The sequence below is a fragment of the Cololabis saira genome, chromosome 6, assembly GCF_033807715.1.
Source record: "Cololabis saira isolate AMF1-May2022 chromosome 6, fColSai1.1, whole genome shotgun sequence".
NCBI classification, from domain to species: Eukaryota; Metazoa; Chordata; class Actinopteri; order Beloniformes; family Belonidae; genus Cololabis; species Cololabis saira.
The window spans coordinates 16628339-16653251 of record NC_084592.1 but is presented as its reverse complement, the minus strand read 5'-3'; the positions used below and the strand labels follow the sequence as shown (position 1 = coordinate 16653251).

The following is a 24913-nucleotide window of genomic DNA, read 5'->3' as shown; positions in this document are numbered from 1 at the left end:
GTCTATGGTCGGTGGTCCATCGCTCAACTACCGTCTATGTTGTTCAGACATTCACGTCGTTCCCAGCAGGAACAGAAGAAGAAGAAAGTCGCGGTTTGAAGCGACGGCCACCTCTTTCAGCCTCCACCTCCCTCCGGTGTTTTTGTGCCGACTCATGCAAACGTTTGTCTTCATTTAGACTGAACATCCTCAACGTAAACCCTCCATTATATACGTCTTCTCTCGTCAGTTCACCTGCTCTTTATCTCCGCCGACGCGCTCGTCTTTGATCGTTTTGTCTCCTGGGCGGAGGCGGTTGTCCTCGGCAGCTTTGCTTTTGTCCAACTCTTCTGAATGGCTGATGTGTCTGGTCTTGTCCTCTTCGTCCTCCTCTACTTGTGCAGCATGAGGAAACTCTTGGGGGGTGTGGTTGTTGCTGTCACCCGGGCTGGTTTTTGGGGGGGTGGGGGGCGGGTGGACAGTTCATCTGGTTCTTCCTCAGAAACCTGCGGTCCGTTTCCTGCAGAGTGTCCTCTCGAGTGCATCTCTGTTTCCTGGGGCTTGAGCATCTCGTGAGGCGTTACCGTCTCTGCGTGTTTGGGTTCAGGCATAAGGGACGGCGTCTCTCCGACATCGCTGCCAGCTCCATTTGCTTCCTCGGAGCAGGCCGAGTCAGATCTGAAAGAAATTCTCTCCGTTGGCTCTTCAGTACCTTCATCTAAGCAGCTGTTCTCTCGGCGCTCAGCAGCGTCGTCGTCTGCTGGAGGGGTCGGGGAGTTCCGGGTCGAGGGTGGATGAGCAGGAGGGAGCAGAGCATCGCCTTCAGACACGAGCTCTGCCTGGTCCTCTCTCGTCTTATCTGACTCTGAAACAAAGCGAGAAGAAAGTTCACCTTAAACTAGGGAGTACGAGTATTTTAATTTGTGTACTCGCCGATACCGAGTACCGATCCGATACTTCTACCACAAAAATAACTAGGCTAAAAATGCAATGAAAAATGCAATGAATTAGAAGACAGGTTTTATTTGCGACAGAAATTCAATTTGAAACAAAACTCAGCTGGCCGGTCTTTCCTCCGCGCTTTAGTCTCATCGCAGGTAAATCAACTGAGCATAGTGCATTCACCTGAAGCCGTCCGTGTGAAACAACAAACAATCAAATAGAATTTAAAAAACAGGCTAAATGAAATTATGTTACACACTCTTGTACAGTAGGTGGCGGTATGCACCTTAAAGTTGGTTGCGATCCGCCAATAAAACAAAAGAAGAAGAACATAAACAATCCCATTACAGTCCCATTCTTACAGTCCAGTTAGCCGCTAGGCTAGGCGGCTAACCGGCGTGGTGCGTGGTGGTGGTAGGAGAGTGGTGCCGTTTCAGGCAAGATAGTGACAATTAATGCAGCGGGACGTCAGCAGGGTGGACATATTTCAAAATAAGGGACGACGACAATAAGGGACGACGACAGAAGCAAGACAGACTTCGGGCTGTCGGCGCGGCTAACGTGGCTAATCGGCTAATGTGGCTAATCTGGCTAGCGTGGCTAACGGCTAACGGAATGTAACAATGGGATTGTTTATGTTGTACTGTGAGTTACGTGGAGTGTTTAATAAAGTTCACTGTGAGTAAGGGTAATACTCAACTGTCCAGTTTGTATAATTAAGGAAGATAGAACAAACTGAAACACGGAACAGATGGCTGCAGACTGACCCGGGGAGCCGCGGGGCGGCTCAACATCTCCCCCTAGTGGCGCTAACCAGTAACTACAAGTATCGGTGCGTGGTATCGGAGGATTTTTGCGAGTACGGGTACGAGTATATGAGGGCAGTATCGGCCCAGATACCGATACCAGTATCGGTATCGGGGCATCCCTACCTTAAACTCAGCGCTTCGTCTAGACAGATTCGCTTTACTTCTGATTTTATTTTTCATTAATTGTCAGTTTTGGTCCTCCATAAGGAACAACCACGAGGTTGAGAGTGAAACAGGACTTGACCTCCCACCATGCGGCTTTGGTGACGGTGCGGATGGGTCAGAAAACTGACCAGTGTCCTTTCTGCTCTCCAAATAAAAAGAGAGAAAGAAACAGGGCTGTTCTTCATAGACAGTTTAACTCCACTGTGGCAGGGTGGAGGAGCTGCAGCCACTCAGGCTGACGGGACACAGGTGTGGCCCGTCAACCTCTCCATCCTGCCAGCCTTATAAGGGAGAGACGGAGGAGCTGCTGCGGACACTGGGAAGCTGCTGCTGTGGGAGAAGGTTCTTGGGCACGTGTGAGAGTGTGTTTTGGGAATAAAAGGGTTCTGCACTAAACTCCGTGTCCTCTCTATCCTGTCGGTCGGGCCCCGTAGCACTCGCCGTGCTACATCCACCTACTGTTTTCAACTGATAAATCATGTGGAACATGTTGACAAGACAAAACATAACCAACATGAATGTTTTTGAGTGTGTTTGCTCCCAGTTGAGTTATTTTGACCTTTTTCTCTTGATGGAGCGGTTTGTTTTCTACCGAAACCTCTTGAGCCGCAATAATTAAAGCGCCGTATCACCAAAGAAAGCGGAGCAGCAAGGAGTGCCTTTGCGTTTTTCAGGCATGAGGGACGGCGTCTCTCCGACATCGTTGCCAGCTCCATTGGCTTCCTCGGAGCAGGCCGAGTCAGATCTGAAAGAAACTCTCTCCGTTGGTTCTTCAGTACCTTCATCTGAGCTGCTGTTCTCTCGGCGCTCAGCGGCGTCGTCGTCTGCTGGAGGGGTCGGGGAGTTCCGGGTCGAGGGTGGATGAGCAGCAGGGAGCAGAGCATCGACTTCAGACATGTGCTCTGCCTCGTCCTCTCTCGTCTTATCTGACTCTGAAACAAAGCGAGAAGAAAGTTCACCTTAAACCCAGCACTTCGTCTGGACAGAATCGCTTTACTTCTGATTTTATTTTTCATTAATTGTCAGTTTTGGTCCTCCATAAGGAACAACCACGAAGTTGAGAGTGAAACAGGACTTGACCTCCCGCCATGCGGGTTTGGTGACAGTGCGGACAGGTCAGAAAACTGACCAGTGTCCTTTCTGCTCTCCAAATAAAAATAGAGAAAGAAACAGGGCTGTTCTTCATAGACAGTTTAATTCCACCTACTGTTTTCAACTAATAAATCATGTGGAACATGTTGACAAGACAAAACATAACCAACATGAATGTTTTTGAGTGTGTTTGCTCCCAGTTGAGTTATTTTGACCTTTGTCTCTTGATGGAGCGGTTTGTTTTCTACCGAAACCTCTTGAGCCGCAATAATTAAAGAGCTCTATCACCAAATAAAATAACGGAGCAGCAGGGAGCGCCTCTGCGTGTTTCAGGCATGAGGGGCGGCGTCTCTCTGACATTGCATTGAAAGAAACTCTCTCCGTTGGCTCTTCAGTACCTTCATCTAAGCTGCTGTTCTCTTGGTGCTCAGCGTCTGCTGGAGGGGTCGGGGAGTTCCGGGTCGAGGGTGGATGAGCAGCAGGGAGCAGAGCCACGTCTTCAGACTCGAGCTCTGCATCCCCGTCATCCTCTCTCGTCTTTTCTGACTCTGAAACAAAGCGAAAAGTTAGCTCACCTTAAATTCAGTGCTTCGTCTGGACAGAATCGCCTTACTCCAGGGTTTAAAGCCGACAACGTTCTCGTTTGTTATTTGCATTTCTTTGTCACAACGTTTTAAATGATCCTTTTACAATAAAGAAATTACATTCAGTAGAAAGGAAAAGGACTTAATTAAACCCTGACTGAATTGGGGCCCTAAGCGACATGCTATTTGGAAGCCTCACACCTGTCTCCATCCCAAATGTATCCTTGGTACGAAATGATTATATAACACACCATTTAACTTGACAACCTTTATCAATCATAACAAATGTACATAGATGTCATGTTTAAGTTCAACATTAAGCAGTTTTATGGTGTGAAACTGTAAAACTATATAGATAAAGTAGTTTGACTGTATGAATCAAAAACATTTTTTTAAATCAGCCTGCAAAAAATAAATATTAAATAAAAACTTTATAAACTAAAATAAACAAATCCGAGTCACAAATAGCGATTGATTACTCATCAAAAGAAAAGTTACTTCCACCACCTCAAAACCCCAAAACCACCACAAAACGCCTCAATGCAGGTCTAGGTCTGAAATCAGAACTAAACACGCATGTGTGCCTTTTACAGACGCACGTTCATCTCCTTAAAAATAGTCAAACTTCTTCACAACATAAATTGATAAAAAACTATAACCAATATGTTATATATTGGCTGGAAATTATAGCTTATATACGACCAACTGGTCATGTGACAATTCTTTTTCAACAGAGATGAATGCAGAGGGCGTTAACTAGGCGTTCAATAAATGTTCATCAAAAACAATTCTCCAGTCTAGACAGAGATTCCTATCTAATGAGTGGCAACTTACAGTAGGTGTTTGTGCTAAAATGTTTTATTTCAATAACATCCTCATTGTTTCCTCATGTTTTGCCTTTTTTTCTTCTCGCGCTCCTGATTCGTGATGTCTTTTGAACGACATGTTGAAATCTCACTTTCTGTAGCTCTGCAAGAGCCTTCCTGCAGGCGCACCCCTCTGATTGATCAGATGTCGAGTGCTGGCAATCATTGCGCGATCAGATTAGAGGTCTCTTTTCTCTCCTCCCGGTAGTGCACATGCGTTACCGTGCAAATGCGTCCCCTCGCACAAAATGTGGCCCCCGTTGGAAGATGAGGCCGTACGCACAGCGCGTGTTCTGCGTTTAGGGAGGGGCGGTCCTGTTTAACACTATAAAACGGCTTAATGTTAAACTTAAACATGACATCTATGTTGCATCTTCAAGATTAACAGTTCCAGTGATTCTGAGGTTCAAATGAGCCTAAAAACAAGAGCAGGAGGTCAAACTCTGTGATGAAAACGATGCGTCTCTTCAGACGTCAGTGAGGCCGCAACAGAAACCAGAATTACTTGAATTAAACCCAGAAATCAGCGAGAGAAGATCCATGAAATCCTGCTTCTGATCCAGGTCTCTCTCTTTGATCCATTTAGACTCGAGAAAACCTTTTAAAAAACACCCTTAAACCTGCACAAAGCTCAAAAAAGTATTTTCTTCAGCCGGAGAGTTTTCTGTGCTCTGATCCTTGTCACTGTGAAAAATCACTGGTTGCTATGGCGATGAAAAAATTTGCTCACAGAAACACTGAAAGGGATTTAAGCTCAAATGTTGCAGTGGCTCTTAACTGTAAAAGAACAGACAGTAAGTTGGTTTTAGTGAATAGACTCTGAAGGGCTTTCACAGTAAAAATGAGGAGACATACAACTTGTTTTAACCTGCACTTGTGTTGTTATTCACGCCACATAGCAGCAACCTGCCATGAGGCTGCAGAAGAAGAACCTCTCACCAGTGCCGGGCTTCGGTACAACGCCTGAGGAACTAAGGAGGACAAAACTGACGTAATTAAAAATAAAAGCAGAAATATGTATTTTGAGTCCTTCCTGGTCCAGCTCCTCTACTATTGGTCAATAAACAGGAAGGAGAAAGATGGGGCCAAAATTAAAACTATTGAGCAACCTAAAGACTAAAACTAATAATAATAATGTCCAGATTTATAGTCAATATACTGTACACTAGCTTCTTAGTTGTTTTTTTTTATGTCCCATTGACCTAACCCAGGGGTCGGCAACCCGCGGCTCTAGACTAGAGCCGCATGCGGCTCTTTAGTGCCGCCCTAGTGGCTCCCTGGAGCTTTTTCAAAAATGTTTTACCTTTTTTTTCCTTTTTTTCTTCTTTTTTTCTCTTTTTTTTCTTTTTTTCTTCTTTTTTTGGTTTTTCCTTTTTTCCTGCTTTTTTCTTTTTTTCTTCTTTTTTCCTTTTTTTCTCTTTTTTTCTTCCATTTTCCTTTCCTTTTTAATCTCGACATTTCGACTTTTTTATCAACATTTCGATTTTTTTCTCGACATTTCGACAATTTTTTTCTTGAGATTGTACTTCAACATTAATCTGGACTTTTCGACCTTTTCCTCGACATTTCGACTTTTTTCTTGAAACTTTGACTTTTTTCTCGACATTTTGCCTTTCGCCATTTGCCTTCATTCTAAGGCTCGTACAAGACTTTTAATTTTTTGCGGCTCCAGACATATTTGTTTTTGGTCCAATATGGCTCTTTCAACATTTTGGGTTGCCGACCCCTGACCTAACCTTACACCACATAACATTAATAGATTATTTTAGAAATTCACCCATTAGACAATATTCAGTCCTCAGTGAAGCTGATTGAGTAAACAAAAAGGAAGTGAGAGCAGCATCATACTACAGTTTAAGGAATGTGAGGGGTGTGTATGTTTATCCCAGTGTGTCACCGCCGGTTACGCAACAGTCTTCATTTTGACCCGATCCTGCCCCTTCCTGTTTATTGAGCAATAGCAAAGGAGCTGCACCAGCTGCATCAGGTAAAGTAAAAATATGAGAGGAAGGAATGTAAAAACAACAAATGCACGTATAAGGAAAAGGATAAACAGAACAGTATTTCTGCTTTTATCTTTAATTATGTCAGTTTTGGTCTTTTGGTCCATAAGGAACAACCACAAGGTCAGAATACTGACCAGTATCATTTCTGCTCTCCAAATAAAAAGAGAGAAAGAAACAGGGCTGCTCTTTATAGACAGTTTAATTCCACCTACTGTTTTCAACTGATAAATCATGTGGAACATGTTGACAAGACAAGACAAAACCAACATGAAAGTTTTTGAGTGCGTTTGCTCCCAGTTGAGTTATTTTGAGCTTTTTCTCTCGATGGAGCGGTTTGTTTTCTACCGAAACCTCTTGAGCCGCAATAATTAAAGCGCCGTATCACCGAAGGAAGTAACAACGGAACCATCCGTCTTTGTTAGGGCGGGAAAGTCGAAGTTAATCAAGGACAGAATCCATCATGTGATCATTTTAGCGTAGCTGATGATGAACTCGGTTGTAGTTATTTATTTTGTGGAGCCGGGTTCAGATGGAGATAGATGAGGATTTAAGGAGGACTGGTGGACCGGGTCGTGATCCACGATCTCCTCTGAATTCAGAACAGCTGATCTCTCAGCGGCCCGCTGATAACCGAGCTGTGCTCGGAGATTAATCTGAGATGGGGCCAATAAACAGTGACGCTGGGTGGAAGTCGGTGAGCGGGAAGGTCGAGGCTTTCTGTTTACGGCGTGTCAGAACCACAATGAGTCGCTTAAAGAGAAATAAATACGCTTGCTTTCACCGCCAGAGTTTCACCCGACAATGAGACCTTTAAAAAGAAACAAAGACAGAACTTCAGCGTGATGCCATAAACTATTAAGAGATACCAGAAGAGAAGCAGATCATTGACGAAAGTCTTATCTGATCTTATCTGTGAAAACCACCAACCGAAATGATCGTTTGGGCTCAAGTGGCTGTTAAAGTATCTAACATACTCATAGTGCATAATCCCAGTGACAATGTATGTACGTATGAAAGTATGCAAGTATGTATGTGTGTGTGTGTGTGTGTGTGTGTGTGTCTGTGTGTGTGTGTCCAAAAGTTTGGACACACCTTCTTATTCTACTTCAAGAGTTGTCTTTATTTTCATGACCTATGAAAATTGTAGTTTCACACTGAAGGCATCAACACTATGAGTTAACACATGTGGAATTATATACTTAACAAAAAAGTGTGAAACAACTGAAAATATGACTTATATTCTAGGTTCTTCAAAGTAGCCACCTTTTGCTGTGATTACTGTTTCTCTTGGCATTCTCTTGATGAGCTTCAAGAGATAGTCACCTGAAATGGTTTTCATTCACAGGTGTGCTTTAATAAGTGGATTTTTTGCCTTATAAATGGGGTTGGGACCATCAGTTGTGTTGTGCAGGAGTCAGGCGGATGCACAGCTGATAGTCCTACTGAATAGACTGTTAGGATTTGTATTATGGCAAGTAAAAAAGCAGCTAACTAAAGAAAAAAGAGTGACCATCATTACTTTAAGAAATGAAGGTCAGTCAGTCCGAAAAATTGGGAAAACTTTGAAACTGTCCCCCAAGTGCAGTCACAAAAACCATCAAGCGCGACAAAGAAACTGGCTCACATGAGGGCCGGAAAGGAAGACCAAGAGTCACCTCTGCTGCAGAGGATAAGTTCATCCAGGTCACCAGCCTCAGAAATGGCAGGTTAACAGCAGCTCAACTGTTCAGAGGAGACTGTGTGAATCAGGCTTTCGTGGTAGAATAGTTGCTAGGAAACCACTGCTAAGGACAGGCAACAACCAGAAGAGACTTGTTTCGGCTAAAGAACTCAAGGAATGGAAATTAGACCATTGGAAATCGCATACATACTAATGGCAATCTGTGCTTTGCTCTGATGAGTCCAAATTTGAGATCTTTGGTTCCAACCACCATGTCTTTGTGCGACACAGAAGAGGTGAACGGAAGGACTCTACATGCCTGGGGCCTCATGTACAAAACATGCGGCGCACAAAAAACATGTGTACGCCACATTTTACGCTCACGGTTGGATATACAAAGAATGATTTGAACGTAGAAAGTTGCTGTGTTTCACGCACACACCAAGGCTGGCGTACGCACTTTTCTGAGATTTTGTCCGTTGGTGACACTCACTGGTGATGCAGTGAAGTGCAGAATATGAGGAAACGTGACGTCAACAATAAGTTCACGACCACGTGAAGGACACGACAGTCCCCACATCACCAGATAAGTTACACACGAGTGGAGCTGCAACAATCAAGCCGGGAGCTCAACGATGGAACCTGCAAATCCTGATGGAGCTTTGGCTCCGTTAGAGGAACCTGCTGATGCATCAGATCACACCGATCTGCTGGTCCAGGAGTAAGACTGGACCATCAGCTGGTTCAGGTACCAAGAGGATCCTTCTGGATCTCTGCCCTGAACTGGACCAGCTGCTCCGGTTCAGACCAGCATGATGCTTTCAGGTCGGACATCTCTCTGTCACCATGACAACCGTATGGGACGACTACTGGAGATTAAAGCCAGATCCTAAAACATCCCATAACTGTGTCTGGACAGAAAAACATTAAAATACATTTTGCAGCGAAGAACCGGTTGTGTAAAGGTGTCTTTTAAAATAAAACTAAGATGTCACGGAAAGGTTGGTTGGTACGAACTGATGTGACTCAGCAATGATGAATAAAGTTTTTATTGAATGTTTAGGCAACTTTCAGAGTCCGATACCAAGTCAGCTGCAGGTGCTGCAGGACTGCAGAAAGTGTTTCTCCGGTGATGGAGGTTCATCCGTCAGTATATCAGAAAGTGTTTCTCCGGTGATGGAGGTTAATCCGTCAGTATATAATACGCGTGACAGTAAAGCTGAACGAGGAGCCGTTTTTCGTCCCACCAAGTTCTGGTGTCGGTTCTTAAAATACAAACAAGAAAAGGAGAGTGTAATGATGCACTAACGCTGCCCATAAACAATTACAAACCCGTACGATCATAATAAAACCAAACGGATTCACGGAACGCAACACAAAGCAAAGAACAACATTACCCGTAAGTTAACGCATTGCAGCTTAAATCGGAAGAAATGCCCCCAAATAAATTATTTTTTCCAGGCCTCAACTTTTGACAGGACTGTCTCCAGCTCACAGCCGATGTTTTTTTTTTATTTGTTTTTGCAAGTTCCTTGTTAGGATGAGCGTTTTTTAATGGATAATTATCTTCATTATCATATTCAAATATATGTATTTGAGGGAGGAGACAGGGCGGAGTGTTGTGCTCCCGCATGTGCGCTCAAATCCACGCTGATTGAAGAAACCTGCGTGGATTTGGGCGTATGCACAGTTTTGTACATCTGAATTTCTTTTTGCGTACGTATGTATGTATGTATGTATGTATGTATGTATGTATGTATGTATGTATGTATGTATGTATGTATGTATGTATGTATGTATGTATGTACGTATGTGTGTACGTACAGTATGTACCAAGAGAAACAAAAATTACCTGCTGAGTTTCGGCGTTTGATGCTTTGTTTTAACTCATTCATGAAAGCTGCAAAAAAAAACCCACAAAATTAAATGCAACACAATTATAGAAGACGCAAGTGATTAAAAGAACAACGTTGTTGAATTTAAGGAAGAGGCACAAATTAAAGACGGACTTTTGATTCATATTAATAGTTTCAGTTGCAACTTAAGAGACATGGATTACTGAACTTGTATCATCATTGCAAAGTGATTTTTCTGCTAATTATGGAAAACAGAATTTTTTTCAATTTTTCACATTTCTTCCAAAAGGAATGTTTCTATAAAACTTAGAGCCCGTGAGACTTTACCATTCCCATCACCCTGCGCCGCGCCATCGTGTACAGACTTTCTGTTCCTCGGGTCAGAATGGCTGGCAGATGGCAGTCGCTGATGGGAAGGCAGCGTAGGCGCCCGGTCGAAGCGCAACAGCGCGCTTTCTGCAGCTTCTGACATGGAAAAACAGTCAAATGGAAAATAATTAACGGTCGTTCGGTCGTTGTTTCATCACAAATATTCCGTTCTAAAAATGCTTCAGAAGAAAATCCATCGTCGTGCCTCCTGTTTCAGAGTCACTCGGCTGCTTTTCCACATCGCTCTCGTTTCCTCTTGAAAAGCATCCTGGAAGCGAGAAAACACAAACATGATTCAGTTTCATCTTCTTCATCACAAACAACAGCAGCAGCTTGTTTGGTGAAGTTCAGCAGTGCAAAGATCAAGTGAGCACACGAAACTGAACTCCTCCCACCCACCGTTACCAGGTCTCAAAATAAGCTGGAGATAAATATCAACACATCACTCAGCTTCCTCGTCTATGGAGGATTTTTTGTGCCAAAATTAAATAAATAAATACATCATTAATTAATTAAATTGGGAATGAAATATATCATTAATTAATTAAATGTGTGATTAATTAATTAAAATTAGAATGAAATATGTCATTAATTAATCAAAATACAATTCATTTTAAGTAAAAATATATATTTATTGTTTCAGCATTTAATTAATTAATGACACATTTAATTAATGATTTCGTGTTGTGTGTGAATCATGAAATGTAAAACTGCATTTAATTAATTAATGACACATTTAATTAATGATTTCGTGTTTCTGAATCATGAAATGTAAATGTAAAACTGTCAGTTTCACTCGTCAAACTCAGTGGGCGGATTCCAAACACCTGATTGGTTCCCCTGCACATCAAGTCAAGGCAAATCGAATCCACATAATGGATTGTTGCAGGGCTTCGGGACACATTCCGATAAACTAGGGCCACGTTCAGACTGCAGGCAAATCTGATTCATATCTGATTCCTTCTCATATCCGATTTTCAGGGCTGACTGTCCACACTGTTTTTAGCAAGTGTCCAAATCGGATCTGGCTCTGTTCAGACTGGGCCACATCATTGACTGATCTGACGGGTTGCCGTAGCAACGACGTCGGAGCGGAGGCGTCACCCAGCGCATGTATTGTGTGAAGTCATGTATTTTCTTTATATATATTAAAAAATCCCAAAATATCTGTACCGTTTCTGATTGGGTCGGCACTGCGCATCATTTTTAGACATAACAATGAACGCATACCGCCGTGTCTCGGAGGGACCCGACGTCCCAGCAAAATGAGAAACAGAGAAAAGTGTTCAGAACAAAACCACCAGCAAACTAACAAACCAACCAACAAAGCTCAGAGTTAACAAAACAAACCAGAAATATTATAACTATAATAATATATAATAACTATATAATATATATAACTATATATATATATATATATATATATATATATATATATATATATATATATATATATATAATAACTATAATACAACTCTATTAAAATAGAAAATAGAAAACATGTTATTATTGCAGGTTTAACATAGGTTTTGAGCATATGGGTATTATATTTCCATCATTAGGGAGAACCCCTATGGCAGAATCATCACTGTCTAATGTTCTATCTAATGACAGAATTATCACTGTTTCAGCAGGTCTCTTAGGTTTATAATTCAGATTAATTTTCGTTTACATATAACATTGTTTGTAGTCATTTTAGTGCAATTTAAAGCTTATTTCTACAAATAAAATCAGCACTGTAGGCAGCGATCTTGGACCAGCGGCCACTCTGATTGGTCCAGCACGCTCACGTGACAATGTCGAAGCACTTTGTGTCAACTCCGCCTCTGGAAATAGTTCCACTTTTAAAACGTCGTTTGTGAAGCCAGTTTCCCGAGATCGGACTTCGACGACTAGATAAATGCTTGGCATCAATAGCTGTATATGTTGAAGTGAATGGCATGAGATAATAAGTCGTGCCCACGAGATACAGTAAGTTGCACGTGCGAGATAAAAAGTCGTGCGCACGAGATAGCAATAATAATTTCCATGTCACCTAGGGCTCCGTACAGACCAAAGCAGTGGATTCCACTAGATTTGCGTTAGCTCCGCCCACTGAGTTTGACGAGTGAAACTGACAGTTTTACATTTACATTTCATGATTCAGCAACACGAAATCATTAATTAAATGTGTCATTAATTAATTAAATGCAGTTTTACATTTCATGATTCACACGCAACACGAAATCATTAATTAAATGTGTCATTAATTAATTAAATGCTGAAACAATAAATATATATTTTTACTTAAAATGAATTTTATTTTAATTAATTAATGACATATTTCATTCTAATTTTAATTAATTAATGACACATTTAATTAATTAATGATATATTTAATTCCCAATTTAATTAATTAATGATGTATTTATTTATTTAATTTTGGCACAAAAAATCCTCCATACTCGTCAAGTGAACAAGAACTAATAAAAAGATGCAGAAAGTGTTTTTAAAGTTTAAAAACGGCAGACTGCTTCTAAAAGGATCGTAAAGGCAGCTGCCGCTAATCTAACACACGTGTGATCATAGAAAAGCACACAATGCCAAGAAGTAACGACATTAGTTATGATTTTAGAGAAACAGCTGTTACGGCCCATGGATATGGGAAATTATTTATTTTTTTATTTGTAATGATCACAAACAGTTTGGGGTCTATTATTCTCCCGACCCTTGGTTAACACGTTAAAATACCCTAATTACCGGATAACTTGAGGGGAGAACGCTACGTCAAGCTCTTATAGAAGGAGGAAGTCCATGTGCCACCTTCTGTCTGCCAGTCCTGGCTGGCTTATCGCGGGGTTCATTTCTAACGTTTTAGGACAAAAACATTCGTATTTAAGGACAGGTGAGATTATTTTGTAACTGTACCTTTAGACCTGAGTATCCAGAGGACCAAAAGACCCAGGAGTATGAATATTAAAACGCCACAACAAATACCAGCAACCAGTCCCGTTGAAATGCCTGTGCATGAACAGAAACACACATAAAGGAGGTTTTTAGCAGTCAAACACACGAACAGTGAAAAATACAAATACCTACAGGACAATGATTCCAAATGGATCTGTTTAACTATGATTGTTTATGCATCATTCAACAGTTCAGGTTTCCCACGCAGTGGAGCTCTTGTTGTTTTATCAACCTCGTGGCCGTTGGTTAATATAGATTAACTTCCATGGTACGTTTGGTTAAAACTGTCAGCTTCCACGACATCTCTGACAAATATGGGTTATTATCTGAGTCTTACCAGGGTAGCAGTCCCCAGCCGTGAACGCTGCAGAGTCTTCACTGAGGGGATTGCTCACGCTGCAGTTGTACACTTCACGGTCGCGCTCGTCCCCGAGGGCTATGGTCAGGCTTGGGCGGTGCTGGTGCTGGATCTGCTGCGTCTGCTTTCCAAGCGAGGTCCAGTTGAACTTCAGCAGGGAGCCAGACTGCTGCTGCGGCTCTGCAGAGCACGTCAGCGTGGCCGTCTTTGCAGATTCCTCTGAGCTCGCGTCCGCGTTCATCTCACAGGTTATGGTTGGCTTCTGGACTCTGTCTGAATTAACAGGAAATGTATTTTTATTTCACTCGGATTTAAAGGGAAACAGCAGATCAAGGAGACAAAAGTACAGTGGACATAAAAAGGTTAACCCTAACCCTAACCCCAAAACAACTACAGCGAGGAGTCAGAGGACGCAGCTGGTCTAGGCAAGGTTTTCCAGCGACATCCCACTGGGAGGAGACCCAGGACACGCTGGAGGGATTGTACATCTTGGCCGGCCTGGGGACGTACTGGGATCCACCAAGATTAGATGGACAAAGTGGCCGGGGAGAGGTAACACTAATGGCGCTTTTCCACTAGTACCTACTCAGCCCGACTCAGCTCGCCTCCACTCAGTTTGGTGCCTTTCCACTAGGGGTCTAGCTGTGCCGAGTAGATACTTTTTCTGTAACTACTCTGCCGAGGTTCTAGGGCTGTATCTGACGTCATCGCACTACATGCCACCGATTGGTCAGGCGGTTGACCAATGAGTCAGGATGTGACATAATTTCAAGAGCGACTCGCGGCTTCTTGTTCATTTTTTTTGAAGAACAATGGCAGCGCAGAAATCTGTTCCGTGGTCAAATTCCGAAGTGGAGACCTTCTTAAACTTGGTGGCTGAGGAAAATATCCAGAGAGAGCAAGAGGAATGAAAAAGTATACCAGGAGCTTTCTCAGTCCATGTCTGCTCAAGGCTACAAACGTCACAGCAGCTTCGCTCCAACCCCGTCTGATATGGGTATTGAAAAGAAACGAGGGCAAGGCGAGTCGGGCTGAGTAGGGACTAGTGTAAAAGCGCCATAAGTTTTCCTGGTAGGGGTACTGCCCCCGCGACCAGACACAAGAGAAGTGATAGAAGACGGATGGATAGGGGAAAATTACTTGACATTCGGAGCTCGGCCTGCAGGTTAATGGCGTGCACTCGTATCTGAAGCTACACCCAGCGAGTAAAAGTGGCTTTTCAGCAGAGATTTAGATGCAGCAGTTGGAGCTGCTCCAGTTTTGCTCAAGAGAACCGGGTCCGCTTCCGAAAAGGCAACCGGTCACCTCCGTTTACCAGTCTGGATGTGGGAACTATTACCCCTTTTCCACCAAACTGGTTCCAGGGCTGGTGCTGGTTTCACAACTCGTTCAACTTGCAAACCAGCTGAGAACCGGTTTGATTTTCCACAGCTCGGGTGCTAAGGGGAGCCAAGTCATCACGTTGCTGCAAACGTCAGTTACGCCGCTGCGTTTGCGTTGGCGCCCCAACCACGTATTTGCTCTAATACAGACTTGTTCCACGTAGCACCATGGACCATATCTCTATAACACAGGTTGTCTCCTCCTCAGAGCACTGCTGCTTTGCTGCATCCAGATTAATTAATCACTTATTTAAAAATGTCACCATCTCGCAGTCTTGCTATTGCCGTTGGTCTTAATAACTCTGCCCCCTCCGCTTACGTAAGCGGTTCTTTCCTCTAAACCAGCAAAGAGTTGGTGCTACCTTGGAACCGCTTTTTCTGGCCCAGGAGCCAGTTCTTTGTCAGTGGAAACAGAAAGCTCGGTTCCAAACTCAGCACTGGCCCAGAACCAGCCCTGGAACCGGTTTGGTGGAAAAGGGGTATAAGAGAACCGTCTGGGTCATCTAAGTCAGTGGTTCCCAACCTTGTTTCCTTGTCCCTCCCCCTACTTGTCTCTAAGACCAGCCGGGCCCCCCGACCCGTACATACTGGCACCAAAAGAGTAAAGTGATTCATTACAAATCTTTAATTGGAAAAATGAACAATAATTATGTTTTTTGTGAAACATTTCTCTTTGGTTTACCCTGCACATATGACTTTGTCTTTCTCACCTTCATTTTGTGTCACCAATGTATAAAATTCGCACAGAAAATAATTGCAAGGACATAAAATAATTTCTGAAAAATGTCTCTTTTAATATGAGAGCAAACATTTTTTCCTTTTTTCCTTTAACAACCTGTCGGAGTAGTAGTATGATTAAATGTTGAATAATGATATAATAATAAGTTATTAAGTTTTTATCCTGCTAAATAACTTTGAAATATATTTTGGTCATTTTAAAATACTAAGTGGGTTTATACAGACTTGGATTACAGTATTCCATTAGGTGTGTTATGATTTTTTATTTATTTAACGTGCGCAAATATCATTTTTACAACTGCATATCCTCAAAGCAGACAAAGTTTCGCACCCCCCCAGAGATCTCTGGCTCCCCCCCAGAGGGGGCCCAGACCCCAGGTTGGGAGACACTGATCTAAGTGCTGGGAAGTTCAGACAAACATGATGGCGTTAGCAGATTTAAAATTGTAATGAAACTTGACATTCTGTTGTCGATTTTGTAACAGAATGTCATCAGTTCACCAAGTTTTCAAGCACCAGGATGAATAAATAACTCAAAGGGGCCGAAACAGGCAGCATATTTCTCTAGCTGACCGAAACAACCAGAAAGTTCAGGTGCAGCCGGTTGCTCAGTTTTCAGAGGCTGGTGATCACGGGTTGCAGTAAACCCGACTTGTCATGCAAAACAATTAAAACTGTGAGGCTGTAATAAAGGGATGCGATGCTTCTACGGATGTTTCAGCTAATGTTTGTTGGAATAATGCATTAAAGATGTAACACATCTGGCTTTTATCTTTTTATACTAACGGTTATTTAAATATGAAAAAATGCACTTTTGACTTCTCATATCTACTGTAAATATTAGACAAAAAAAACAACATTTAAGCGAGATGACAACAAAATCAATAAATTCAACAGAGATAACATAGTATTTTTTTACATTCTTTTACTGTATTAAAAACTATTTTAGTTATTTCCACTCTGGCCCCAAATGTACATTTGTTGTGTGTTCGGCTTTTGAACTGAAGATCAAAGTCCACCAACCCGGAGGATGATAGGTGACATATTAAAAGATAAAGCTGCTTTCTTATTGAAGATCATCTGACGGGAAACTCTGATGTTTTACTCCTGGTGTCAACAAAACTTTGGAAAAAAAAATGATCTGACGGATGTTTTATTCATGATCTTTGAAAGTAAGCGTATGCAGCAAATGACTTGGAGCCTGCGCGGGGGCAGTTTTCACCTCTTCACTTGCTTTCATTTTTAAAATAACTACAACGTAAGTTACAAAAACAACGGAGGAATGAAAAGCCATTCCTCCTCGGGGGTTGTGTCAGAAGTCAGCGGATCCTTAACCCGAGGACTCTTCTCAGGCAGGATTCCTCTACACCAACGACTGCACCTCAGGGGACTCTTCTGTGAAACTCCTGAAATATGCGGATGACACCACCGTCACCGGCCTGATCCGGGAGGGTGACGGGTCCGTCTACAGACAGGAGATGGAACAGCTGGTCCTCTGGTGCAGTCAGAACCACCTGAACCGCTCAAGACTGTGGAGATGACAGTGGACTTTAGGAAAAACCCACCGCCACCCCCCCCCCCCAGCACTGTCTCCACCACATATAATATTATCTGCTCTTTTGTATTGCACCAATCACCACAACAAATTCCTTGCGTTTGTTAAACTACTTGGCAATAAACTTCTTTCTGATTCTGATTCTGATTCTGAAGAGAAACGCACACAATAACAAAATATGTTGAAATATGTGGTCTATTGTATTCATAGAAATTATACATATTTGTATGACAACTCCACTTTTTTTACATGTTTTGTCTTCTCCTTTGTGGCTCATTCAGTAAGCAAATATGGAGTAAAAAAAAGCATCATGTTTTATTTGTGTTATTATTGATGTTGTTTTGTTTTTTGTGAAGCATCTTGTGACATTCCGTTGTCTGTGAAAGATGCTACTGTATATAAATAAACTTCCTTACTTACTCACTACATCCAACCCTCGAGCCATATTTTCCCCATGTGAGCCTTAAACCTTTATGTTTTGGCTGCTTCGTTTTGCAATAATTTTCTTTTCTCTTCAGTCAATTTCCCCTGTATTTATTGACATCTCTTGCTCTCTCATTTATAATTAGATATTCTTTCTTAGGTCAATATACAAGTCACATCAACACACATCCCAGATCACCTCATGCAAATTTTTTTCCTACACACTCATTACTCCGGCACTTTAGAACCAACTTGTACATTTTTTCCTTTAATATTATTTGCTCTTTTGTATTGTATTACTGGAAACACCAGCAACCTGCTCGTCCGTGTTGACAAAGCAGGAGAGCAGGCTTCATGCTTCAGGTGAAACATTCCCGGACGCGTTCCACCCATCAACAGAACCAGGCCCCTGCAGGAAAATCCCTTCACCCTTGATAGCACAGCGGAGCGCAACCAGATACACCTCCGTCTGCAACGTGGCCTGGACTGGATGGCAATGCAGCTTCCTGCTGGAACTCTGAATTCACTGGTGAGGAATACTAGTAAAAACAGCTACCAGAAATGTAAATGGTAAATAAAACGGGTTTAGTACTGATAAACCCTCTTTTATTTCCTCGAAGTTCAATAAACACGTCATCATGATGGTATTCAAACCAGAATGATTCTTAAATGGTGAATATTTGTGCCGCTTTGAAGACAGAGTACAAAAAAATAACCAAAAAAACTGCAAAATATACCACCCGTAAGGTAAAATTAACACCTGAGGGAAGAACATTAAATGGGAAGAACATTATCAGCAGCCTCATCAGCAGCATCAGCATCATCAACCAACCCACACGTTGACGTTTCAGCAGCAAACTCTTTGCAGCTGTTGTTGCTATAGTAACGCATCAATTCCCAGCTAAAGAATCTAGACGTTAGTAAAAAAAAGTAAAAGAGTAAAAGAAACAAACTTACCTATGACCTGTAAAGTAAATTTAAAGGTTTCCATGAATTTATGCTTCCGGTGGAAAGCCTCCAGGACGTACAGGCCGCTGTCGTCAGAGCTCAGCTCTCTGATTTCCACCTCTGCAGAATCCCAGTGGAGGGTGACCCGTCCCTGGTACGAGCCGAACTCCAGCTGCTCCATGCCGGTAAACTCCACCACTTTGTCGCCATTGTGCTTCCACAGAATTTCATCAGGTTGCTTTCTTAAGTTCGGGTCAATGTTGGCGGCTTGTCCCAGGAGTGCGTACGTAGGAGGCTCCGCGGCCACTAGACGAACAGAATACAGACATCAGACAAATTAGAGAGGATTTTATTTCTTGTTCTTAATGCTTCTGGATACAACGATGACAAGTACAAGTACAAGTAGATCTGAGCAGTGCCCATAAATACCTTCATCAAGACTGATCACAAGTGTAGCTGGGGAGTTTTTCCTTGCAACTTTTTGGCTTAAGGTTTTTCTCTCACTACGGGAGTTTTTTACCTGCCACTGTTTATGTTATGTTTATGTAATAATTGCTCGGGGGTCATGCTCTGGGTCTCTGGAAAATGCCTAAAGATAACTTCTGTTGTAATAGATGCTATATAAATAAAATTTAATTGAGCTTTTATTTACCGAGGGGCCTTTTAGTTCCTATGTAAGTAGTTCCTAGTAACCAAGTCAGTTGTGGGTTTTCAGCCCAGTTTTCTGAGTGATTCCCCTGAATGGGCATCGACCATAAATTCCCACCATAAGATTAAAATCTGGGCTTCTAGAAGATCACTCTGTCTCGGTCCTAAAGCTACAGCGGCAGCAGACTCCCCCCGAACCTTTAATGTCACCTTAATGAAGGCTCCTCACAACAATCTTGGGTGAAGCATCTTGTCCAGAAACAATCTTTGCAAACATCCAGGGGTTCTAGTCAACATTTTTCACTCTTATCCCGTCCTAAGATGGGGAAATGTTGCACTCTTGACCAGCAGCTTTGGTCTTACCAGATTCTGTCCCCGAGTAGTTTCCAGAGTAGGGCTGGGGATGGATTCAAATGTCAAGAATCGATTTGATTCCGATTCTTAAGATTCAGAATCCATTATCACGCTTTGATTCAATCCGATTCGATTCCATTCCGATATTGATTTGGGTTAGTGTTATTAAAACTGTTTTTTCAGCTGTTGCATGAATTATATGACTGTGTAGTTATACAACATATTAATACTAGTATTATATTGAGATTCAACAGCAAGTATTGGCAGCTAATGATGCTGTAAGGACCAATCACCTCCCAGAATGCTGGTAGAACTGCTTTCAGAAACATCATGTGGGTCAGAATTACCAAACAGATCCAGGGCAGCAAACAGAAATCAGTATGAAATCGGTTTAATTTCTTCCCATTTTTGAGAATTTGGTTTTTAGCATTTTATGCAAATGTATCCCCAAGACTGTATATAAAGCAAAGAAATATATATACAATTTATGCATTATAACTAAAAAATTGTATGTTTTCATACCTTTAAACATATTTAAAGGCAAAAACATGGTACCAGTTATTCTCGTGTCCAACAAATAATTCCTTTTTTGGGCATAAACAAAAAAATACCAAAAGTTGTAATGTAATGATGAAAAAAAAATTAAAAAAAAAAAATCGATCTTTAGACATACGAATCGATTTTTAGTAATTAATATGAGAATCGATTTAGAATCAGAAAATCGATTTTTTCAACACAGGCCAATTCCAGAGACACATCTGTTCTCGTCATAATGAAATGTTTAGACCAGGGCTCTCCAACCCTGGTCCTGGAGAGCACCTATCCAGCATGTTTTAGATGTTTCCCTGCTTCAGCACACAATGATACAAGGAGCTGTGTCAACAACAGAACGGTCCAGACCTTGATGACAAGTTAATGACGACCATTGATTAGAATCACGTGTGTTCATGCAGGGAGACACCTAAAACATGCTGGATAGGTGCTCTCCAGGAGCAGGGTTGGAGACCCCTGGTTTAGACAGTAGACATGACAGTAAACATGAGCATCCTCTATCTTCTGCCCAGGGTTCAGGCTCATTTCTTCACCGTTGCCATGGTGATATCACTGCTCAACGGAGGTAACTAAGGTCCTGCGAGTCCCTGGATGACAGCCAGTCACAGAGGTCACTCCTGCTTGGCACGAGGAGATCTGGTGGGTCCGGTTTAGCCGCCGGGTCACATTCGGGACTTTGTTCACATAAAAACTCAACCTGAAAGGAGCGCGAGAAGTCACGTCCACTTTGTGTTCCGCCACTGGCAGTCAGGAGGGGAGGAAACGGTCTCTCAGCCGAGTGTTTGAGTGGCCTGAGCCCTCCTCGCAAGTTCCTCCAGTAACCTTCACGTGTTCGGGGAACTTTCAGAGGAAAAGCTGCTAATAACTTTCACCAAACTTTTGATGTAGACAATTAAAATGGTTATTTTTCATTAGTAAGTTAACCAAACATGGAAATAAACACTGAGTAAACATTGATCATTTTAGTATGTTAGTGATTTTATTGTTTCTACACTGTGTACTGTGTTTTTCTTTTGGTATTGTTTTATTTTCGTGTATGCTGTACAGCACTTTGGTCGACCTCGGTCGTTTTTAAATGTGCTTTATAAATAAAATTGACATTGACATTGACATTGATCAGTATTTTGGGGGTATGTCCTACATCTTCATGGTGGCTCATCGTATTTATCTACAAGTGTGTAGTTTAGTAGGATACTTATATTAAGCAGGTACAATTTTATTGCACAAACTCACTTGTTTATTCTCAACTTTTAGTGTTAAAACTGATATAAACAGTGTATGCTTTTTAAAAACATCCAGAGACCGATGCAGCTGCTCTTTCATCCCACTTACTGTTTGCCGTCCGTGACCTGTCCACGATAAACTGAGCCTGAAGTTGCAGCAGGGGCCTCCCAAACACAACTTGCTCATGAATATTAACTTATCTCACTAATATTTAACATCCTACAAGCCCACGAGATCCCAGCAGATTTCACTGAGGAATCGGGGTCACTATGGGATCAGCTCTGGACACTTTACTGCCCGACTAAGCAGACGGGTGGCTGGAGGAGTATGATAGAGTCCTGTCCTGCAAAACACGGGTATTGATCTTGTACAACTGGAGGCATGGACTTAAACCTGCTTTAATTTTCATTCATTTTGAAGCTCAGAGCAAAAACAGACAGATAAATGACTGGAAAACATGTCCCAGGTGTGGTTGTGTATAAAAGGAGGCCCTGCCTTTGTTTACAGCAGGTCTAAAGATAAAATAGTGTTTACAACAGCTACTATCAAGATTATTCACTAGTTCCTTGATCAAGATAAAGCCATTTCTGCTGAAACCTGAAGTAGCGCTTAACAACACCCCAAAACCAGCCGGAAAAACTGCTCCCCTTCTCAGAAATGTCTGAAATGTCTCTCAGAAATGTCTCTTGATCTGACCTCGGCCCTTTAAAACCAACATGTTGTACATTGTTTCTTTTAATATTATTTGTTCTTTTGTATTGCACCAATCACCACAACAAATTCCTTGTATGTGTTAAACTACTTGGCAGTAAATGTATTTCTGATTCTGATGAGTTCTTGCAGTAACAGCATGTTTATTGTATTAATGTCAACGAATCCTGTACGTTTGCTACTAAACGCTAGACTTGTAGTTCTCAAGAGTGCTCTTGGTCTCAAGCCCACTTTTTTGTGGTCTTGGTCTTGTCACGGCCTCGACAGTCTACGGTCTCGGTCTCGTCTCGGGTTTCTCGGTTTCGCCAGGTCATTGCACACCAAGGTGACAGAATCTTGTGATCAGCAGTTCTGCCTCTTGTTAATGTACAGTTTTGTAAACTGTACACTGCAGCAGCGTATCAGCCGCTATGCAGAGAAGGTGATTGGCTGCAATCTCCCATCTCTCCAGGACCCTGAAGCGTGCAGGAAAGATGGCAGGAAAGATGGCGGCAGACCCCTCCCACCCCGGACACAAACTGTTCCAGACTCTTCCCTCTGGCAGGAGGCTGCGGTCCATCAGGACCAAAACCTCACGCCATAAAAACAGTTTCTTCCCGACTGCAGCTGGCCTCGTCATCAAGGCCCCGGACCCCCCTGTCCCCCGTCTACCACAGACTGCCCCCCCACTCTACGTTACATGATTAACATAAAGACCCCACTTCTGACCTTATGCTTCACATTAACGCACATCCTGGGTCACCTCTGTGAAGACTCATTACTCCGGCTGTCAGCTTTGTGTCAGTTTCTGTTTCTGTTCTGCCCCGCTGTCTTCCATCTGCCCTGATTGTTCACACCTGTGTCTTACCCCCTTGTGTATATCTGGTCTTGTCTTTCCCTTGCTCCTGGTCATTCCGTACTGTTTGCTCCCTCCGTGTTTCCATGTGTTTAGTTTTTGATCCTAGTTCTGAATTTTTGGTCCTGCTAAGCAGCGCTTTGGTTTTTGGTTTCTGTGAAATAAACCCTGTTTTTTGGAACTCCTGCCTCTCGCTCTCCTGCATCTGGGTCCTAAACAACCCCACCCGTGACACCGGCAGTTTAAAACCAACATGATGTTCATCTTTTCTTTTTACTTTATATTTCATATCTCACTTAATATTATTTGTTCTTTTGTATTGCACCAAATCACCACAACAAATTCCTTGTGAGTGTACTACTTGGCAATAAACTTCTTTCTGATTCTGATTCTAATTCTGACTTGTATTTTGCATTTGATTTAATGTTTTGGTGCATATGCATGTGTCTGTATTTAATTACAGTATTGTGTTTATAATGGCCTTGTTTAAATAAATATGGCATCATTGGCCTTTGAATAATTTTTGCATATCGTTGTGATTGATTAAGCATCAGGACCATTTCAGTGATGCTGATATACGGTGTAATTTGGCTACTATAATGGTAAATATGCAAGTTGATAATTGTGCGTAACTTTAATATTTTAAATTCACGTTTCATCTTCAAATTAAGTCCAATTTAAATCAGTAATATTTACTATTCATTCCTTGGGGGTGGAGGGGGGTGTTGGAGGCTGGTTATTCTGTTAGAGGATTTTGGGACTAGTTAATAGTCGTGTCAATCCTTAAAAGCACTGGATTCAATCCTCCAATAGTGTAGAAATAGCGGTAGTGCAGTCGCCACAAATATCTGATCTCAGCTGATGGATGAAAACATTTATAGAGAGTTCAACATCATCATCCACGTCTCTCTGTTATTGTGCTGTAGTTGAATACAACCTCATATGGAAACTAGCTGAACCAGGATGATGTTCTACGATCACGCAGGATCAGGAAATAAATAACTAGGTTTGTTTTTGGTCTCAGTCTTGAGCTGAACTAGTCTTGGTCTTAGGCGGTCTTGACTACCAGTCTACTAAACACAGTTACCAGTTTACCTCAGCAGGTGGAACACCTGCACACATTTACTCACATATTTAAATAGAGCAGATAATGACGTATTTAGAGTTTATGCTCATTAATTACACATTCTCCTCTCTTTGCATGACTGTTTTCACATTTATGTCACAGTTGCATTCCGTCTAGGAAGTTTAAAAACTCCAAATCAGACAGAATGAACTGGCTCGACCTTGTACCTGCAGCAGCAGGGGAATGTGCTGCTCCTCCCACTGGCTGCGTGCCAGGACCTTTCCTCCATAATAACATTCACTTACATACAATAAACACTAAAAAGCTTGTTTTTTTCTTTAAAAAAAAGGTTTTTCTACAGAAAAACTCACCTTGATAGGAGGACAAGACCGAGAAAACGAGGAAATAACCACGAATCATGTCGTGGGAACTTGCTTTCTCTTCGTGACTTCAGATCAACTCTTCCTGCCGGGATTAGTGAGTAAACGACCGCGGAACAAGTCCAAAATCATCCTAGTTTTCCTACAGCGAGTCTGGAAAAGGGCTTGAAACTAAACTATGGAGAATACTTGATCCGACATGGAAACCAGCGCAGAGAGGAGTTTTGGTTTCAGCCCGTATCAGACAGTGACGTAGGCAGCGCCTACCTGAGCTGCAGGTGTTCAACTAGAATGTGGAGTTTTCCTGACTGGCCGCACGGGGGCGCTGTTGTCACACATCCAATCATAATGCTTGTTGAAGCTCAGTCGTTTAAAAAAAAGAGGCAGAATAAATCAATTTGTTCATGTTTGAAACACGGATTTGAAACCTGCACGGCCTGCATGTTCATCACATCCCAGTGATTG

General features: G+C 42.2%; 2 protein-coding genes across 2 annotated transcripts; both read right to left on the bottom strand.

Annotated features, from left to right (window-relative positions):
- On the bottom strand, positions 1 to 3597 carry LOC133446419 (serine/arginine repetitive matrix protein 1-like). The gene is made up of 3 exons (XM_061724441.1): positions 3386 to 3597; positions 2675 to 2827; positions 1 to 844 (listed from the first exon to the last, which is right to left on the bottom strand). Exons 2-3 carry the CDS (start codon positions 2790 to 2792, stop codon positions 372 to 374), a joined length of 591 nt encoding a protein of 196 aa, XP_061580425.1. The 5' UTR covers positions 2793 to 2827; positions 3386 to 3597; the 3' UTR covers positions 1 to 371.
- LOC133445578 (uncharacterized) lies at positions 3392 to 24725 on the bottom strand. The gene is made up of 9 exons (XM_061722901.1): positions 24440 to 24725; positions 18688 to 18984; positions 13612 to 13905; positions 13236 to 13328; positions 10534 to 10596; positions 10287 to 10424; positions 9956 to 10003; positions 5377 to 5408; positions 3392 to 3535 (listed from the first exon to the last, which is right to left on the bottom strand). The coding sequence occupies exons 1-9, from the start codon at positions 24486 to 24488 to the stop codon at positions 3392 to 3394; spliced, it is 1158 nt and encodes a 385-aa protein (XP_061578885.1). The 5' UTR covers positions 24489 to 24725.
- Between the last annotated feature and the right edge of the window lie 188 nt (positions 24726 to 24913).

What these genes read in the sequence shown, in the direction of transcription:
- LOC133445578 (XM_061722901.1), bottom strand. Translation starts at nt 24,488, where the DNA reads ATGATTCGTGGTTATTTCCTCGTTTTCTCGGTCTTGTCCTCCTATCAA. An exon ending in ATTTACTTTACAGGTCATAG is followed by an intron (nt 13,906 to 18,687) that starts GTAAGTTTGTTT and finishes CTGTTAATTCAG; the next exon opens with ACAGAGTCCAGAAGCCAACC. An exon ending in TGTACCGAAGCCCGGCACTG is followed by an intron (nt 3,536 to 5,376) that starts GTGAGAGGTTCT and finishes GCTTTGTTTCAG; the next exon opens with AGTCAGAAAAGACGAGAGAG.
- LOC133446419 (XM_061724441.1), bottom strand. Translation starts at nt 2,792, where the DNA reads ATGTCTGAAGTCGATGCTCTGCTCCCTGCTGCTCATCCACCCTCGACC. An exon ending in GAACAGCAGCTCAGATGAAG is followed by an intron (nt 845 to 2,674) that starts GTACTGAAGAAC and finishes GCTTTGTTTCAG; the next exon opens with AGTCAGATAAGACGAGAGAG.